Here is a 20,088-nt window from a genome sequence, read left to right on the forward strand (position 1 = left end):
AGAGGCCACAATGGATCCCACGTCTGCTGGGGCTGTTGGCCTCCTCATGCCCCGTCCTGATGTTTTTTTCATATTTCCTGATGAAACAAGGAAAAAGCCCAACAGTGCCCCTATTTTTTCTTGGAAAACCCCTTGCAGTTCAGCCCTGAAAGCAGGATTCAGCAGCTTGGCACAACTCAAACTTTTCCTCTGCTGCTTTAAAGAAAATGTTGGAACAGAGAGGGCTTAAAGCCTGCTGAAGAGGCCCATTTATCTGGGAACTGAAAGAAAATATTGGGATAATATTTGGAAAAGCCTGTGAATGGGCATGGCTCAGCATGTGCTGGGTAGCAGCAACCTGCAAGCTGTGGGGGGAGAAGCCACCCTCTGCGTGTGGTTAATTTTCCCCTTTTCCCTCATTTCCTTCCCATTTCCTTCCCAGCTCTGAAAGGTTTTGCCATGCCTAGGTGAGTCCTTGAGATGTGTTTGCCCCAGGAGAGTGGTAGTGCTGGAAGAAAAAGGGATTTTTCATGAGCAGGATGGGCACAAACCCTGCCCAGTCTGAGTATCCAGGGGGGCTGATGGGGAGGTGTTTCTTTCCCCTGGTTAACAACTGAGACTGATCTGCAGGACGCACTTAATCAGGTATCACTAAAAACAGGGTTGATTCCTGACTAATTGGTCAGTAATAACCATTTAATTGGCAAAGCTGCAGTGAAGCTCCAGCCCTCCCTTCCCAGAGCCATTAGCAGCATCTATTTTAACATTTGGAGCCTGGCTGGGATTCAATAAATGGGGTTTTGTTGTTTTTTTTCATGTTTAAAAACATTAATGTGTGTTCAGAATTCAGCTGGACATCTCATTTGGCTTTGAAGCATAATTATGCTTGATGAGGACTAATAAGCAGCTTTCAAATCGAGACCAGGTTAGCATCTCTCCTGCTGTCTCCTGCAGGGAAGCTGATATTCCACAACAACTGATTTTTATGGGATTGATCCAGATATGTCCAGGCCTCTATAGAACCCTGCTTTGTCTTTGACTGGCTTTTTTTTTTTTAAGTTATTTTTCCACCTAAGATGAGTTTTTATTGTTGTGGAGTTTTGCTCTGTGCTCAGATTTCTATCCACTGTGGGTCTCAGGATGCTTTTGCAGGTTGCAAAGGGTGATTTGCTGAAAACAGCCTTTTTTACCCCCCAGCCTCATTAGGAAAGAAAATAAACATTGGAGGGGATTTTTTTCAGTGTGAATAAGGGAAACTCTAAATTCTCAGCCCCAAACTGATCCCAAGCCTTGAGATCCTGATGCTGGCTCGAAGCCTGGCTGCAGGCTGGAGCAGATGTTGCCAGTCCCTGGCACAGATGATGTCTAATGGGTGATGCCTGATGGTTGGATTGGTGTTGAGGTCGGCCCTGCTCCAGCACCAGCGCCTGCCCTAAGGTGGAGCTGCTTCTCTTTCAGCATCGTGGCTGCCCAGAGAACACTGGATCCAGTCTGGTCACCCAAATACCGCCTGCCTGCAGCTTCTGAGCAGGGCTCAGACGAAAGAAAACCCATCCAAACTGTGGGTTTATATTTGTTTTCCACGCTCCGCTGTTGAAATTCCATGTCAAAGGTAAGCTTGCCTGGAGATTAGGCTTTGGCAAGTCTTGCTATGCTGCTGAAATCTCCAGAAATGCCCTTGGTGAGCCCCAAGCATGCTCTGCCCTGGGATGGGGAGTGAGTCCTGGTCCTGGCTTGCTGGGGGATGCGGGGGCACAAACCCATTGGACACTCCCTTCTCCACCAAAATCTGTCCCTTCCCAATGGGGGCCTTTCTGTCCTTTCCCAGCAGAGCCCCTCCACTGTCCCAAAGGGCTGCTCTCACCCATCACTCCCACAGCTGTCTCTCTGGCAAACCCCAAAGGTGCTGCTCTAAACCCCCCAGATTCCCAGCTGAGTCAAAATACTCCCAAAATCTAAGGGTGGCAAAGAAGAAACCCCCTCCTGTCCTGTTCTGTCATGGCTCTGGGGGTTGGCAGGGGGGTTAATGGCCACCAGCCAAATGCTGTGGAGGAAAGACCTTCAGTTGTGAGCACTTGGTGCTTGGGCAGCTCTCCTGCATTTTTTTCTAAGACATTTCGCAGCATTTAAAAAGCTGCAGGTAAATGCCAAACCCCAAATCCTGGCAAAGGTGCCAGCTGCTCTGCAGTCAGGACAGACCCAGCCACTGACTCCGGGCTGACCATGTTCCAGCCTTAAATAGCTGCTTTTCAGGGACAGGTGTGTCACGGGAAACTTTATTTTTCTGGAAACAGCAAGCACATTGTGCAGGGCAGGCTTTCCAAGGATGCTCCCCACACCCTTTTCAGGAAATACCACGCAGCTCTCCTTCGTGCCATGCCAGATTTTTTTTTTTTTTTAATTGGCATAAATGATAGCCTCAGCAAGAACACACCATGTTTTCCCTGGGCTGTTGGATTTTATTTTGAAATCACTGCTGGTTTGATCTTTGCATCTCTCCACCTCCAGGCTCATCACTCTCCTCTTGTGTTTCTGCTCCTGGTGCTTGCTCCAGTGCAGTGGGGTTTGCTGGAAAGTGAAAATGCAGTGGGGAGGTTCATCCTGTGCCAGTCACAGCCGGGTCCTTGGTATATCATCCTACCTGGGGGTGAAATAGAAAAGCTGTGTTTGATCTGACAAAGCCACCACAGAGAGCAGACACATCTGTCCCTTCCTGGTGACCCCCAGCCCCTTCTAGGAGTCCAGCTTTTGATCCCAAGTCCAGCCCTGGAGCCATCATTCCAACAGCAACAGCCACCTTCCTTTGGGGAGCCTGAAATAGCCTCCCCTGCTTGGTGACAACACATGCCCCACGTGGCACCGGTGTAACCGGCTTTTCCAAGACCTGCTCTTCCAGGGGTGGGGTTGGGTTTGCTTGGTTTATTACCAGCACCCTCTTGACTCTGATGCCTCTCCCTGGTACAGTGCTCTCAGATGAAGTGGGATGGTGGGAACAACCAGGAGAGGTGGAAGAAGGATTCCTATTTCACCTGCGGGATGGGTGCCAGCAGGACACATCCCTGTGGTCCCCTCCCTGTCCCAGCACCCTCTCCAAATGAAGGATCTCCCCATTCTACTACCCCTTTCTTGGACATTTCCTTCCTTGCCCTAATTTCCAAAATGACAATAAACCCCCAAACTATTTGAGATGGGTGAAAAGGCTTTGGTTTGTTCCCTTTTAGTTCAAGACCAGCATGCAGTCAATTATCTTTGATTGATTTCCCCACCCTGTGAATGTGTGTGCTGGGCCCAGCAGTCCCCAGATCGCTCTTCGGCCACCGAGCTTCAATTGTTTCTAAACTTCAGGATCCATCTTTTGGATATTTTTTTCAGGCCTGAGTCCATAATGGGCCCTTTCTCCTTTTTTTTATTACTAGCATTTTTACTAGGATGACATTTGGACTAGGCAGGGAAATCTTCTTGCCTGCTACACCACTACCTGACAATCAAGATTTAATCTTTCTGGAGAGGAAGAGCGCATCAGATGGAAAAAAAAGAAAATTCTGATATCTGTGAAATTGCAGAAAAGCAGAGCAGGAGGAGCCTGTGGGAAATCTCCAACCCAGCCTGGAGCAACACAGCGACTGCGCAAGCCTCGACCATTGCTGGACAGATGTTGGTCTAATTACAGCTAAAACCTCTGGCGCTGGGGATGCTCTGCTCCCTGTACCCCAAGTGTATCATTGCAGCCAGGCAGCCTCTCTAATCCCAATTTAAATCCCTTTGGCTGCTGCCTTCAGTGCTTGGAAGAGTTGCTGAATGGCTGAAAAACATAGGCTCATCCTCCTTGGTGATCCCTGTGATTCTGAGCTCTTGCTCCCTGGCAGGAGCGCTTTTCCCCCTGTAATTTTCCCCAGTTCTCACTGAGAGATGCCAGGGATTAGAGACTGATAAAATGGGTGTTTCAAGAATTTGGAAATTAATTTCTCTGTTCCTGCAGTATTGTGTCCAGGTTTGGGCACCAACACAGAGCTCCTGCTTGTCCACAGCTCCTTGGGCCTTGCTCCACCTCATCCCCTCCTTCCTCTCCATCCCATTTGACTCTTCAGACTGGAAGCTTAATCCAGATTTAGAAAGGGAAGGAAAAAGGCAGGGACAGGATTTTTCCAGTGAGCATGAATCTCCTGGGAATTCACCCAGGGCTTTCCCAGCTGCAAAGCTGGTGGCTGCTGCACACTGACAGCAGCAGTGGCATTGCCAGAGCCCAAGTGCTGCTGTGACACATCAGCCGTGGGGATGAAGCTCCACGGAGGCCACAAATCTTATTTTCCACTGGCAGCTCACTTGTGTCCAGGATTTTACCAATAATATCCCCCAAAACATCTGGCCATTAGTGAGTCTGGGGTTATTTTAACACCTAAAAGGGCGAGCAGAGGAAAAAAAAAAGCGATTGAGTGAATATAAATGTGTCGTGATTTAACATAGTATAAAAGGAAGAATACCGATTTCTCCTGCAGATTTATAAGTCCCTGTAGGGGAGCAGGGACTGCAGCCGAGAGCCCGGTGCTTTGCCATCGCTGCTGTGTGCTGGAGTGAGCCGCGGCAGCTGCCGGAGGACGCTGGAGGCTTTGTGCTGCCGGACAGGTTTGAATGCTGGTGTTAATGAACTGGTGTTAATGGGCTGGTGTTAATGGGCACCCTGATGGTGAGAAGTCAGCACTGGAGCCGAGCCGTGCAGGGGCTGGAGCTGGGAGTCCTTCCACGTGGCTGTCACCGGAGAGGGAAGAGTCAAACTGCAGTAACTCCCCGGTGCAGACAGGATCCCGAACCGCACCGCTTTAATTACGCCAGCGCAAATTTCATTCATTTGGTTAAGCCTGGGAGCTACAGAAAGAGCTATTTCCAGGTGTGCTGGTTTAATTATTGCGTGCCCTGGATTACCCACCGTGCATAGGGCCGGGGTTTGTCGGGCTCTCCGGCAGAAAGGGACAAGTTCGTAGCCATCAGCACCCACTCACGCCTCTGCACATCCCGGCACACGGCTCTGCTTGGGTCAGATAAATGGGTTTTAACCTGATTTGTGCTGTAATCTCCCTGTCTACAGGCTCTCATCACGAACAGGATAAAACCCCAGCTCCTGTGGCCGGGGCCCTGTGGGGTTTCTCCAGGCAGCTCCTGGCAGCCAGGGTGGCCGGTGACTCCCAGGCAAGCAGCTTCCCTGTCCTGGCATCCGAGGGACACCTCTGCACCGTGGGTGTTCGCAAAACGCCTTTTGTTTGCTTAACTCCTTGCACTGGAGCAGGCAGAGGCACAACTCCCACTGTCCTGTCCCTCCTCCACAGGCAGGAACAGGGTGTCAATCCTGCTGCCCAGGGCAGGCAGCTCCGTGCCAGCCCTGCCATCCCACCCCTGGAAAAAATAGCACCTTCTGGGTGCGTTATTTGTACTTTCCTTTTCTGAACGTGCCTTAAAAAGAAGGGCTTGGTTTTCAAAGGAGCAGAATTTAAATTACATTCTTTCCTGTTCATCCAGCTCTTTGCTGTAATCTGTTGCTGTGCGGAGCAACAAGAGTGTCTAGGACGTGGTGGGATTTTAACTGTAATTCATGGACAGATATAAAATGCCAGGGTTATTATGAATTTTATTCAGGAGAGTTTAAATGTTACTGGTTCAGCAGTGCCTCTTTCCGTGCTTCCTTTGCAGCAGCTTCTGTTTAACCTCTCAGCTCACAAAATTTATTGTATTGTTGGTGGCTTGCTGTAATTCTTCAGCTTTTAAAATAATTCCAGGAAAAGAGTTAGCTGGAGCCTCTGCCTTAGCCTACATCCACTGCAAAGCAGGTGGAGCCAAAGTCTGTCTTTCCTGGCACCCCTGGTAAATCCCTTGGGTTCATCTGGGGAAACTGCCACTCTGAATTTCAAAATTCTGTCAGTGGGACATGAGTCAGGAGCCTGCAGGGACCAGGGAGCACCAAAACCTGGGTCACAGCGTTGCAGTCAGCATTTGCGCAAAGTTCTTACCCAGCTCACATGGTCTTGCAGGCTGTGCTGGCACCACTGGACCCACAGCAGGGCACAGGGTTTTACTGGTACCAGTAACTATTCCCCAGATACATCAGGAGTCCTGGTGAATGGCCTTGGGATGGAAGGTCTGTGATGTAGTTCGTAGCTAGGTTTTGATGGCCATGATGCTCACTGATGACCATTGCAGTGGGATGCAGAGCACTCCCAGATGTGGATTTAGCCTGATTCTCCTGGGATTTGCCCATTTTTCATCACTTAACACAGACACTATGAGGTTTTGCACACACATCCCCACAAAGGCAACCCCTTTCTTATCTTCACTCTCTTCTGAAGAGCTTCAGAAAGCTTTTCCCACTGCCACAACCTAAACCCTCCCTGCTGCTGCCAGAGTTCATTTGCCCTTCTCTGCTCCCTGTGGAGATACTTTGCCCCTCCTTCGCATCCCCTGCTGACATCCCTCAGACCTTCCCCAGCAGAGCGAGGTGGATGTTTGCCAACCAAAGGGTTTTCTTTCATCTATTCCCACCTCTCCTCTGGCTCTGCCCCGCTGCATCTCTCTGGACGTGCATCGCACACGTAGCACACCCAGCACCCGCCAGCCCTGCTCATCCATCTCACACACCTTAATCAATGGGAAACTTGAGGAAAAGCCCATAAACCGGATGGGAAGTGAGGATTGGATTTGCAATGTGCTGGTGCTAATGGAAACCATCCTTCACTGCATAATCAGAAGGAATGGCCACACACAACCCATCATTTCTACCCAGGGTGCTCACAGGGCAGCCCTGGGAGGACATGTGGGGTGATGAGCCCTGGACACTCCAGTGTCCCCACAGTGATAACCCGCAGTGATTTCCATAAGCAACATCCTATGGTGAGCTTACAGTCACCAAACTCCCCAGTGCCTGCAAATTGTGGCAGCAAATTGGCACATCCCTAATGCCAGCACAACACTGTTTGCACACAGAAAGCCTCCAAATCCCCATTTTGCTGATATTTGTAATTTCCCAGGATAAGCCTGCCTGTGGCACAGGGACTCACCTCCGTCTGGCCCCTCCATGTATTTGCTGCCTGCAAATGGGTCAAAGCCAGCCCAGCACAGGAGCTGCCAGAGGATTTTGGCCTTGTCTGATGCAGAACAGGCTCCCCATAAATTTCCCTTGGATTAATCTCATGGCTGAGCTGGGAGTACTTTCCTATTTCCTCAGGCTGTCACTAGCTCACCTGCACTGTGGCAGGGCTGGTACAAGTGGGTGGCACCAGACTGTTATTTTCCCCTCCAACTCCAGTGGTGGGTTGTACTTATTGCTCCTTGGATGCCCCCTCACCCTCCCACACCCAGGTGGGTTTTGCAAATCTGTTTGGGGCCTGGGAAGATGTTTGTATTCAGATGGATGGGGTGTGGGTCTCGTGCCCTAAATAGCAGTCAAATCTGGTCAGGGTCTGGAAAACAGACAACACCCACTCTGAGACTCACAGCCACCCTGAGACCATCTCTGCTGGAGCCTGTGGATGCAGATGCTCATTGTCAGGGCCCTGGGAGCCCTGGGCACATTTCTGAAGCTAGGATAAGATTTAGGTGAAGCTCTGGTGTGATGTGAGTGAATGCAATGCCACTGAAACATCCTTTCATTCCGGGCAGCCATCAGCTCCCTGCCAGCCTCGGTCTGCATTGGCAAGGAGGGCTGTGGAACAGAGCACCCCTGGCCCGCTCCTGAGCCCGGCCTTTGTACGTGCAGCCACCTTCTCCAAACAAAGCCCAGTTTCTAATATCCCACGAGGTCTCTGCTGTTCCCTGAATGGCATCCGTGGGAGGCAGAGTCAGCACTCCAGCCCGTCTGCCCAGCCTGTGGCTTATGGTGATGCCCCTGAGGTGTCCACAGCCAGGTTTATCCCCGGAGTCCTGTCCCCAAACCCTCCTCACCGGGCAGTTCTTCCTGGCCTTTCCCAAGCCCACGAGGGGCTGGCTGGGGTTCCCCTGGGGGTGCAGGTGGTGCCAGGGGTATGGGGGCAGGGGGTGCTGGGGGTGGAGGGGAGATGCCCAGGGAATGTGAGGGCAGTACTGGAGGGATGGGGGGCGGGAAGGTGCAGTGGGATGTGCTTGTGCGGGTGAGGGAGATGCCCGGGGGGATGCAGGGGGAATGGGGTAAGGGAGATGTGGGCAGTGCTGAAGCATTCCAAGGAGACAGAGGGGGAGGGGGGCTCAGACTGGCTGCTCTGGGGCATGCAGGGGCCAACTTCGTAGTGGAGCCAGGGAATGCATGATGGGCTGGCTGAGGGAATGCAGGGGGAATGTGGGGAGTCTCTCCGCGGGGTTCAGGGGGTACCTGGAGAGCAGATCTGGGAGGATGCACGGAGGGCTGCCCGGGGAGAATGCAGATGCACAAAAGAAGATGCAGTGCCAGGGCATGCAGGGGGATGCGGGGGCGACGCGGGGGCTCTCTCTGAAGGGTGCCATGGGTTACCTGAGGAGCAGAGCTGAGAGGATGCACGGGGGCTGTCTACGGGGGAAGGAGGTTTCGGGGAATCAGGAATCGGGAGCACAAAGGACCATGGAGTGGGGCGCAGGGGAAACCCGGAGGGCAGTGCTGGGGCATGCAGAGGGATGCGGGCGGACGCGGGGCAATGCAGGTTCACGGAGCAGCACCGGGGCGCGCAGGGGAGGATGCAGCGGGTGGAGGGGATTGTCCGGTCACATGCAGGGGGAGGCAGGGAGGGTTCCGGGGAACAGCACCGCGGCACGCGGGGGGACGCGGAGGGGCTGTTCGGGGGCCAGCACCGGGATGCGTACGGGGGATGCCGGGGGAAACTGAGTTGTCCGAAGACACGCGGGGAAGGGACACAGAGCCGTGCTCGGAGAGGTCCGGGGAGCTGCCCGGAGTCGGGCAGCGGGGCTGCAGAGGTGTGCGGGGGGGTTTCCGGGGAGCAGCGCCGGGCACGCAGCGGGGCTGCCCGGCGGCAGGCGGGGGGACGCGGGGGGGCAGTGCCGGGGGCCGCCCCGTCCGCCCGCTCTCCCGGGCCCTCCCCGCCCCCCCCGAGCATCCCCCCGCCCCCGCGGGCTGCGGGGCCGGTTAAAAGGCGCAGCGCCCCGCTCCGCCCAGCCCGGCCCGGCCCCGCACCATGCCCGCCGCCGGCCCCGGCGCGGGGAGCGCGGCCGCCCCGCTGCCCGCCCGCCTCTGCCTGCTGGCCCTGGCGCTGCCGCTGGCGCTGCCCGGGCGCGGGGCCGCCGCCGAGCCCGCCCGCACCGTCTACACCAACCACTGGGCCGTGCGGGTGCGGGGGGGCCCCGCCGAGGCCGCCCGCCTCGCCGCCGCCTACGGGTACATCAGCCTGGGGCAGGTAAGGGGCGGCGGGGGGCTCCGGGAGCGGGCAGGTGCTGGGGCCCCGGGAGCGGGGGATGCGGGGCTAGGGGGGTCGCACCGGGGACTGGCGGGTCGACCGGGGAGCTGCCGGCGGTTCTGGCACCGTGAGCCTGCGGGGGATCGGGGAGCTGCCGGGGGTCTCACGCCGGGGGTCCCGCAACCGGAGAGGAGCCGAGGGTTCCGGGAAGATACCGAGAGTCCCGGGATCGGAGAGGCGGAGCGGTCTCGGGAAACTGCCGGGGATTCCGGCGCTGGGAGCCTGCGGCAGATCCCTGGAGTGGGGAGCTCGGCGCCGGGGAGCTGCCCGGGGTCTCGCACTGGGACTCCCGGTACCGGGAAGCTGACGGATGGCCCCGGGACCGGGGAGGCGGCGGGGGTCCCGCGGAACTGCCGGCACTCCCGAGACCGGGGCAGGGTCCCAGGAGCGGGAGACGGACCCCGAGATCTCCCCGCTGGCGGAGGTCTCGCCGAGCTGCCCGGTCTCCCGGGGACCAAGCCGGTGCTGGGGGTCCCAGGAGCGGGAGAGGAGCCCCCCGGAGCGGTCGGGATGGGAATGGGGACCACGCGGGGATGCTGTCGGAGCGCTTTGGCCCGGGGGCGGGCTCCCCCTGGGTGGATGCCCCTCCTCGGGGTGCCCTCGCCCCGCACCGCTGGGGGGTTGCACAAGTTCCTCCCACCCCGGAAAGTTTTATTTGTGGGTTTAACAAACTTTGGACTCGCTGGCCCGGGTTTATCGGAGATCTTGGGAACACAGAGAACTTTTGCTTTCAAAGCCCCGCAGAACACTGGTGTCTTAAAAGCGATTTTCCTCACAGCAGCTCGTTTTCCTCTCGATTTCTTCATCCTCTGCAATCCCAGATGCAGGCTGATGTCCTCGGAGTTTGTTCCAGAGTTTATTGCCATGGCGTTGCCCGGTGCTTTTTTGGTTGGGTGGCACTTCAGGTTGTCCTCCTGCCCAAGGTGTCTCCCGGACTACAAATTATAACCTTGCTTTATATCGCAACCCTGCTTTTAACTATAATTAAAGTCACAGGGTGCTGCATAAACAATTTTTTGGGGGGAGGCTGAATTGGGCACATTGTCTCCTGCACCCATGTCTGTGACCTCTCGTGGAGGATAACCCCTCACATCCCACCCTCAGTCTCCTACCTGCGTGCTCAGCTCCCATCCCACCAAGGAGAAAATCTCATGTATTGTTCAATTGCCTCTATCACAGGGCTGGGCGACGGTGGTTGTGCAACCCAAAGGGCTTTTCAGTGTTTATCCCTCTTCAGCCAGAGAATATCTTGATTGAACTTCCCACTCTCCCAAGTTGCATCAGCCTAACGTCTGCTCCTGGTTTGGGGTTTTGCTGTGTCCCTTCCCTGCTGGAGCATCTGTCACCCCTCCCTCCTTCCCCAGCATCCCGGATATGTGAGCTCATCCCTATGATGCAGGAGGCATTTGGCCCATGGGCACAATGTGGCTCCACTGGAGCATCCATCCTTCCCCCCTGAGCCCTTTCCCCGGGGCAGCCCTGTGCAGACTGCAGAGCAAGGGAAATATTTCTGTGGTTGCATCAGGGTGTTCCTGGCTCCCGCCTTTCCCGTGGATACTGGGAGCTGCTGGATACTGGGAGCTCGTGCACCTCTGGGGCTTCTCCAGCTGCTCTCAACGCCCTGCCTTCAGGTCTCCATTTCTCTAAGCTCTTCCCACTGGCTTTTGAGCTTTTTCCACTGGGTCCCATCCAGGGTCAAACCTTGAGGAACTGCTTTCCCTGCACGTGTGCTGATGTGTGACATTTGCAGTGTTGTGCTCAGGGTTCATGGTATGCTGAGCCTCGTGGGGACCTGGGTGTCCCCCTCTTCTCCTCCTGCATCACCAGCTTGTGGAGCTGCTGGTGATGGCACTGTCCCCAGTGAGATGTGCCCTCCTGGGGGGCCTGATTCTGGACAAAACCTGCTGGAAAACTCTGCCAAGGGTGTTATCACCCTGGGAAGATGTTTGAGTGGAGTCCAAGGTGGTGAGGGAGGAGAGGTGATGGTCGCTGGAAGACCGCGCTGGGTGCAAGGAGGCTCAGCCTTGCCTTGGTGGCTGGTGACCTCTTTGCCTCTGCGATGTAATCCTGGAGGTTCCTGACGTGGTTCTGCCCGGGAAAGGCACTGCTGGGGTTGGCACACAGAGCTCTGAGCTCTCCCAGCATTTCCCCGTGCCCAAATCAAGAGCCAGGACACTCTAAACCCTTCTGGGTCATGGCAGAGTGACATTTCCCTTGGGGAATCACTTGCGTCAACTTCTATTTAAGTGAAGCAAACAACTAAACAAAAGAAACGGCTTTTACACCCTCGAACGCCTGCTCATTCCTCGCCGGCTCGTTCCTCCCCGCCGGGCTTTGTTCCCCGGCCGTGCCGGGGCGAGCCGGGACAGGCCCTGGCCGAGGGCGCTGTGGGGACGCTGCGGTGCTGGAGCCCCGGGCAGCGCCGCTGGCTCCAGGGTGATGGTTAGCCCCTTCCTATCCTGCTTGTAGGGTTTATATGAATTTTTCTATGTGTGGTGTCCAACACTTAAGTTTTGGAAGGGCTGGCACATCCTCAGTGGTCTCACCTGCAGTGCAGGAGAGGGATGGGATTAATTTGGGGCTGTATTTGGAGCTTTCCTGGATTCCTGTCGTCTCCCAGCTCTTGGCTTGATCCTCGCTGAGCTGAACACATTCGTGAGCCTTTGAGAATTACATTATTGAAGGCAGGAGCTCAGCGACTGGACCCCTTGTCCCTGATGGGGATGGGTGGTGTCCCCAGGAGGGGAGTGCTCACTGCCTTCCCAGTTGGATCCACCCTTCTGGAAGGCAGCAGTGCTGGTGTAGCTGTACTTTGCACAGATGAAATGGTTTGGGTGAGATGGGGTTGCATTGCAGAGCCCTTACTGTGCTGACTGACCACAAGGAGGACAACAAACCCTTTTTCATTTAAAAGAAAAATGACATTTACAAGTTTTTCTCCCTAGAATATATTAGGTAGAACAGGACATTTGGAGGTCTACCAGGTTGGTCCACTGGGATCAAGCTCTGCTCAGACTTGTAAGGTATTCCTAGCATGGGAAGGTTTTTCTTATTTTTCTGCCCATAAATCCCAGGAGAATAAAGAAGTGGGGCACAGAGTTCTTTTCCTGCTGCTCTGGCTATGCATCCCCAGAGCCTATCATGAGGTCATTACCTTCCCTGTGCTCTTGCTGCTTTGCATCGCGTGGTAATTTTGCATTTATTTGTGAAAATGAAGGAAGAAATTCTTCACCTAGGAAGGAATTGTTTACTGTGGGCATGGTGAGGCACTGGCACAGGTTGCTCAGAGAAGCTGTGGATGCTCCATCCCTATTTCAAGCTGGGCTGGATGAAGCTTGGAGCAAGCTGGTCTAGTGAAGGTGCCCCTGCCAGTGGCAGGGGGTTGGAACTAGATATCTTTAAGATCCCATCCCAACTCAAACCATTGCAGGATTTTATGGTAAGCCCTGTACTCCAATTTCCAGGCAGAGTGAGCAAGAGGCAGGGTGGTCTTGTCAAGGCTTCCCTAAAATATGGAGAGGTTGAAGCACCCTCCTTCTCTTTTTTAAATGCAAATGGATTTGAAGAATGGGTTTAAAAGGCAAATGCAGATTGCAATGAGCAACCTCTTTGTGGATGTTAAAGAAAATGCCCAGCTATGCTGTAATGTGAAGGGGAAAGAGGAAGGGTTTAAATGAATTTGAGTGGAAATAAATTATAAAAATCACACTAACAGCAGTAAAGTTGGTGAAATGACATCCTGGCATAAAAGGCAGAGCAAGACTAATTAAATATTTAATGCTCTTAAGAGACACTGACTGATCTCAAGGTATCAAGTGTGATAAAGATGTGAGTAGTTGTCATCTACTTTAGCATATGATCCAGACAAACCTGTTTGTCCCCCGCTGTTCCATTGCAACCAGCCCTGGTCTGGCCTCAGGAATGTCACCCTGGCCCCTGGGTCACACATGGTCTTAAAGATGTTGCCTCATGGGTTGCAGATGGATGCTTGGAGGATGGCCCTTTCTGGTGCTGTGAGCAAGGCACAGGGAATGTCATTGGCTCTCAACATCCAGCTCCTGACATGGAATGTGGGCTTTTTTTGGCAGGGAGAAAAAAAGGAAAACCAAACTCAGGCAAAAGTGAATTTATAGCAAAGTCCCAATTTGTACCCAAATTATGTGATCTGGGAGCCACATACCAGTGACTGCAGCTTTTGGGTCATTCCCATCCCTCTGGCTGTGAATCCCCGCGGGATGTTTCACATTTGGTGTCTGGCTGAGATCCCTCGATTCATTGCATAGCCCCAGGACTTTATCCTATCCGTGCTTTTGGGATTAAAAAAGAGGAATTGTGGTGTCTCCAGATGCCAGGATGAGAGGAGAGGGCCGGAGGCAAGCGCAGCCACCCCGGGGCTTGGCAGGGTGGTGTGGCTGGCACCGTGTTTTCCTGCAAGTGCTGCCATCCCTCACTCCAGGCTATGCACATTTATATCCCACGCTTCCCAGGAGCATCCCAGGGCGAGCAGGGATCGCATCACCTCTCCTTGTGTGCAGCCGGGGCGAAGCCGGAGCGTCGGGCGGAGAAGGCAGGAGGATGAGGCACAGCTCCCCTGGCTGTGCCGCAGCTGCTGAGCTCATTTTTAGCTCATTATTTCTGCTTGGGAGCTGATGAAAGGCAGTTTTCAAAGATGCATTTAATGGGTGAAAATTCATAAAAATGTTTTCCGGGCTCTGTTGTGCCAGTGCAGCGTCCGACCACCAAGGCTGTTTGTCACAGTGGTGGCACCGGGGCTGGTGCCAGCATCCTGCATCCTCCCGAGCCCCGGGAGCTCTGTGTGTCAGTGAGGGATTTGGGGTGCAGGGCACGGCTGCACCAGTGCTGCCAGTACAAAATGGGGGTGCAGCCACGGGAAAACAGACTTTAAAAAAAAAACCAACCCAAACAACCTTTTTTTTTTTCAGATTGGAAACTTGGAAAACTACTACCACTTTCACCACAGCAAGACATTTAAGCGCTCCACGCTGAGCAGCCGGGGACCGCACAACTTCCTCCGCATGGACCCCAAGGTACGGGGCTGGGCACCCTGGTGTTCCCCAGCCTCTGTGGGGTGGTGGCATGTCCTGTCTCCACCTGTCCTTGGGGGAGGTTGTTGGCTTGATCTGGGTCAAGTGTGAGCTGGAGCATCTTGGGATGACATGTTACCCTTGGGCCACAGCCCTGTGCACACGAGTGACTCATTGGACACGGGTACGGAGAGCGGTGGTGAAAAATACGTAAAAGTGACTAAACACTAACATCTGCCTGAAAGCCGGGAGGAAGAAAAGGGGGAAAAGCTTTCCAGGACAGAAAGGCTGTTGCATGCTCGGGGTGTTGATCCAGTTGCCACAACACTTGCTGCCTCAATGGTTGCTATGTGTGAAATCCTTGGCAATAGCTCTGCATTGCTTTTTTCCTAGAGCAAGCATCCAAAGGGATTTTCAGTGCAGCTGAATTGACAAAAGTAATGGGGAGTGGGGGGGAAAGAGGCAAGGAGGGACCTGGGCAAGCTGGGTTTGGGGTGGTGGGGAAGGGTTTGGGCTCCCCTTTGGCTTTCCTCCCCCAGCTCCCCTTGAGCACTGTGAGATGTAACTTGTGCAGAGCAGGGGAAGGGTTAATGATGGGGAGTTTTTTGGGGGGAGAGTGGGACATAAAAGCAGAAAAAGCCATTTTGGTGAAGGTACCCATGCTGTAGCAAGCTGCTGGTGCCTGCAGTGATTCCCGGCCATCCTGGGGGTGCTCAGACACCCTTGGGATGCTCTTTCCCAAGACATCTTCAACCCACTCTGCACTACACGTCCCATCCTATTCTCTCCAGACACACACAGCAGCCCTGCCCTCCCCAGGCTTTCCGGAGAGATTTGCTGTTAAATATTTGGACAAGGTCTGTAGCACATTTTGGAGGAGGAGGCGACGTACGCGTGGCTGCGTTGCCAGCGGGGAAACCTCAGCGAAGGGAGCCTGGTGCCCTGGAAATGTGCTGGGCTTTAATTAAAGCTGTTCGCCCTCAGGGGGGTGCATAGGCATCCCAGCAAACGACGAATTCTCTGCATTTGAAATACCCCCATTTAAATGAGTCTGGTTATAATGCAAACTAAATCAATTGGCTTTTAGTCTATTAACCTTTACCTTACCTTGCTCTGTGGGCTCCAAGCTAGAGCAATTAACTCCTGTTCTCTTAATCCTTCCTTATCAGTTTAAAACCTGTTGGCATGTCTTGTCTCTCCCCCTCTCCCATCTACATTTACAAATCGTTTAAGCGATGCATTTGGATGGCAGCAGCTTAGCATGCATGCAGGAAAACATCACCTCGAGGCAGGAGGACGGGAGCTGAAGTAGGGAAGATGGAAACAAATCTTGCAGAAATCCCGATGAACCAGCCAATCCGGTTGTTTGCAGATGTTGGGTGGTTCATGCCTTCCAGGGGCTATTGTTTCCAGTGCTGTTATTTGTTTGCTCTGGGGGTCGGTGGCATGGGCTGGGCAGGAGTACCATGGCCAAGCTCTTCTGGGAAAGGGGAGACTCCAGAACACACAGGGAAGCAGTCAGGGTCCTGGTCCTTGTGTGACCACGGTGCTGCTGAGCTGCTCTGTTGCCCCAAGAGACCCTGCAGCTGGCTGCTGTTCTGGGGCTGACATGAGCCAAGAGATGTGGAGGTGATGGAAAGGGAGGAAGAATGTGGCAAATCCAGCAATTTTGGGGACAGGTCATGGTGATGAGAGCTGGGGAGGGACAGTGGGATGCAGAGTGGGGTCACACCATACTATGCCACCCCTCTTAGGGCTCCATTTGCAGCTCTTATTGCCATAAACTTTTCCTTGCTCACTGGAATGCTCGTGTTGGTCCATGCAGTGCTTCAGCCTCCATCCTCGCTGCTCCAGTCTCTTAATCCTCATCAGGGGATGCCATGGCCTTGTCCCTGTGCCTCTGGCCATGCCCCACGGCAAAATCAATCCCATCTGAATCATTTGCTGTGCTTTATGGCAAACATGTGCTGGAACCATCTTGTTTATCCTGGCTCTCCACTTAAACTCCTGCACACCCACGGGGATAAGTCAGACTATCCCTCTTATGGAGCTGCAAAAGGAATTGCACCCTCACATGTGCTGGTTATTGTGTTTGGTGGAGCCTCCCAGGCCAGCCAGATCCAGGCCTCATCCACTGAAAATCTCAGAGTGAGGGGAAACATAAAAAGCTCCTGCTCTGTTTCCAGCAAGGGTGAAGGGTCCAGCCTGGGGCTGCCTGTGCTGCCTCCTCATGGGGTCCTTTGGTGCCACTCACAGTCACCTCCTTGTTGCTAATTGCTGCCAGTACCTAAAAGAAAAGTACCAGGAGAGCTGGAGAGGGACTTTGGATGAGGGCCTGGAGTGTCACAACAAGGGAAGATGGCTTCACACTGACAGAGGGCAGGGTAAGACAAGATACTAGGAAGAAATTCTTGGCTGCAAAGGCTGTGAGGCCCTGGCACAGGTTACCCAGAGAAGCTGTGGCTGTCCCATCCCTGGAAGTGTTCAAGGCCAGGTTGGATGGGGCTTGGAGCAACCTGGTCTGGTGGAAGGTGTCCCTATCCATGGCAGAAGTTTTGGAATGAGATTAGCTTTAAGGTCCCCCGCCGCAACCCAAACCAGTCTGATTCTGCAATAATTAGGGTTTGCAGGGGTAGGGCAGGGGCCCTGGGTCTCAGGACTACAACAGTTTGGGCCATTTCTAGTAATAAAAATCCTTTCTTTTCCTGTTCTTTTTACATTTCCAAGAAGCCTTTCCCCCACTCTGGATCAGCAATGGAAGTTGATCTGACTTTCATGAGCTGCAGGAGCTGTTGCAGGGATGTCCCAGACTCCTTCCTGCTTGCCTATTTTCCCATGCCAGCCACACTGATTTATCAACTCTTCCTTGAAATCGATGTCCTTAAACTGCTGATTTCTCTCTGTCCACACATGATGTCTCCATTGACTCCCGGCTGGCAGTGCTGGGGTCGATCAGGAGCCTGATTGAGATGAAGACATCCCTGTGAGGCAGCTCCTGGCAAACCCCCCCAAATCCCACACCTTGACATCATTCCTGCATCCTGCAAAGCAGCAGGGAATGGTGCTAGCTGTAGCTTGGGCAGTGAGACTCATGGAAATGCTGCCAGGGAGTGGTGCTTTAAGGAAAAAAGCCCATTATTTGGGCCATAACCTCTATCTATTGTATTTTTATTTTTTTTTAACTAGACCATGAAGTTATATTTTTGCTTCCAGTGTTTAAATCCATCACTGTGTAAGCAAAGTGGTGCGCTCTCGGCAGCCAAGGCAGCGTGGAAAATCATTTTTCTATGAAATACATTTTTTTCCCCTTTCAATGGTGTTTTTTTCTTTATTATATATACGTGTTTAAAACCTAAGCTGTAGGCTGGAAGCTGTCGGGTTTCTGACATCCACCTCCATCTGAGGCACAAAGCAATAAACTCTGTGAGAACTCAGTTCAGCTGACAGTTTTACATAAATGAGCTCAACAAAAGTTGCACTTTGTATTTTTATTCCTTTGTTAAAAAAAACCCTTAGTCACAACAATAGAGACATTCCCATGAGCAGCTCCCAAAAGACCCAGAGCCATCACAAAGAAAGTGTCCAGCAAGGAGGGATGTGCCACACAGCCCTCACAGTTCATTGGCTGGTGCCTCCTTTCTCCCCCAGCATGAACATCTGTAAAGATTTGGTCTATAAATTACTTTTATAACCTTTTTTCACTAAACTTGTGTTTTGCCTCCATGCTGAAGGCAGGAAAGCCCTTTGTGTGGCAATAAAGGGTCTGGGGGGTGGTTAATGTTGATAGGGATGGGATGTGACTGCTTCCAAAGCAGCACCTTAGGCAGCTCCAGCCACAGCACCGTGGGCAAACACCAGCATTTCCCAATCATGGCCTTTTCCAGATCATTTCCCGTTTGATCTCTCTGCGTGTCATGCCCTGCTGGAAAGCAAACAAATGTCACAGTGGTCAGCTCCAAGGCCACCTCACATGCAGCCACTGCCAAAGATACTTTTGTGGAGCTGGCCCTGTCCCCTGAGATCTGCCACAGCCACGTGTGGCCATCACGTATTTTTGAGAAAAGCGTGTTGTGCTCAGGTAAAGCCCCCAGCTTTTATTATTTTATCAGGAGGGAGGAGCTCGAAGAATGAGCAGCCCCGGAGCCAGGTGGAACAGCCTCAGGGCTGAGCTGCTGCCTCCCAGCCAGCAGGAAGGATCAGCCCAAAAACTAAGCCAAGCACCTGAGTGTTCTCCAGAACTTTGCCTAAACACTGAAATATGTGGTCTGTCTCCAGCGGGACTCCAGCGCGTGCTTCTGTGCTTTGCTGAGCCGGGGGGTTCAGGCACGCGCTCAGCAGCGATGTTATTTGTGCTTTGGGGTTTTGCTGCACCGGCAGAGGAATCTGGGCTGGCTGAGACAGCACAGTGAGCTGAGCTCACCCTGTCTGTCTGTCTGTCCATCCCGTCTCCTTCCAGATGGAGCTGCTGTCTCCACAGCAGCTCTGGCCATGGAGATGGGGGTTTGCCAGAGCGTGAGGTGATGCTGGGATGGGTTCAGGCTGAGGCTGGCATTGCTTCTGCATCCCACATCCCACTTCAGTGGCAATGCCAGGCTCAGTGCCCATGGGTGATGCTGACCCAGGTCTCTGCTTGCAGGTGGACTGGCTGCAGCAGCAGGAGGTGAAGAGGAGGGTGAAGAGGCAGGTCCGAGGGGAGCCACATGCCCTGCCCTTCAATGACCCGGTGTGGCCCAACATGTGGTACCTGGTGAGTGTCTCCCTGTCACTGCTTTATGGGGGATCATTTATTTCTAAGCAAACGCATCATCAATCTTTGCTGAGCCCAGCCAGTAATGAAATAATAGCATCAAATGTACTTGGCAGCAGGATTTTAAAATAGTGAATTAATACACCTGAGAGTCTGGTTTGAAGTGTTTCACCCTTGTTAGCAGCCCCTCATCGTGGTCTGCACAGCAAAGGCTTGGGAGCAGCACTGCTGTATTTTACCCATCCCAGAGCTGCAGCCATCTATTTGTAATATAATTTTTCTCCTGCCTGCTTCATCGATCTGTATTTGACAGGGAAATTCATTGAAAATTAAGGGCGGAAAGGAAGCGAGCACTTCAAAACCCAAGAGCCCATAGTACTTGAAATGGAAGAGGAAAAGAATAATAGGGAGATAGCAATGCCTGGATTAACTGCTGCTGGATGGGTTTGATCTGTGGAGTAAAGTTATAACAAATCTGCAAGTTATATGGCAGGGGGTGGGTTGTAAATATATTTTCTGGTTGATTAAACGGGCTCTCAGCCTGGCTGTTTGCTTAGATGGGCTGGAATGGGGTTGCAGCCCTTTTGCAGCTGTGTTTGTCCCCATAGCACTGCGGTGATAAAAACAGTCGGTGCAGGTCGGAGATGAACATCCTGGCAGCCTGGCAGAGGGGCTACACGGGCAAGAACGTGGTGGTCACCATCCTGGATGACGGCATAGAGAGGAACCACCCCGACCTCCTGCAAAACTATGTGAGCTGGGGGAGGGGTGGGATGGACCGGGGCTGATCCTCACCATGAACTGATTTATGGAGAATTTCAGTGTGTAAACACAGCTGAAGTCTGTGCATTGGCATATTTAGAGGAAAGGGTTTTCTTAAAAAAAAAATCTTGAGATGTTTTTAAGAAGGAAATGA

The 20,088-nt window shown here is 53.2% G+C and overlaps 2 protein-coding genes across 4 annotated transcripts in view; one reads left to right on the top strand and one right to left on the bottom strand.

The window, feature by feature from the left end:
• Positions 1-783: 783 nt before the first annotated feature.
• Positions 784-10,360, bottom strand: LOC134558461 (basic proline-rich protein-like). 3 transcript variants are annotated; one of them, XR_010082357.1, is made up of 4 exons: positions 9,536-10,134; positions 4,904-5,005; positions 4,461-4,725; positions 784-2,620 (listed from the first exon to the last, which is right to left on the bottom strand). XR_010082357.1 is itself a non-coding variant. In XM_063412338.1 (2 exons), the coding sequence occupies exons 1-2, from the start codon at positions 10,244-10,246 to the stop codon at positions 2,612-2,614; spliced, it is 720 nt and encodes a 239-aa protein (XP_063268408.1). In that variant the 5' UTR covers positions 10,247-10,360; the 3' UTR covers positions 784-2,611. The 3 variants fall into 3 exon arrangements, 1 of the variants encoding a protein (XP_063268408.1); XR_010082358.1 differs by having other exon boundaries at positions 4,461-5,002; positions 9,536-10,136; XM_063412338.1 differs by lacking the exons at positions 4,461-4,725; positions 4,904-5,005 and having other exon boundaries at positions 9,536-10,360.
• The window catches only part of PCSK6 (proprotein convertase subtilisin/kexin type 6), a 34,263-nt gene continuing 23,243 nt past the window's right edge, over positions 9,069-20,088 (top strand). Inside the window, exons 1-4 of the mRNA XM_063412337.1 lie at positions 9,069-9,320; positions 14,324-14,428; positions 19,062-19,172; positions 19,781-19,924. Coding sequence (XP_063268407.1) covers positions 9,102-9,320; positions 14,324-14,428; positions 19,062-19,172; positions 19,781-19,924 — 579 coding nt within the window. The 5' untranslated portion in view covers positions 9,069-9,101. The remainder of the gene's footprint in view (positions 9,321-14,323; positions 14,429-19,061; positions 19,173-19,780; positions 19,925-20,088) is intronic.

This window comes from Prinia subflava, chromosome 15, assembly GCF_021018805.1.
Source record: "Prinia subflava isolate CZ2003 ecotype Zambia chromosome 15, Cam_Psub_1.2, whole genome shotgun sequence".
In the NCBI taxonomy this organism is placed as follows: Eukaryota; Metazoa; Chordata; class Aves; order Passeriformes; family Cisticolidae; genus Prinia; species Prinia subflava.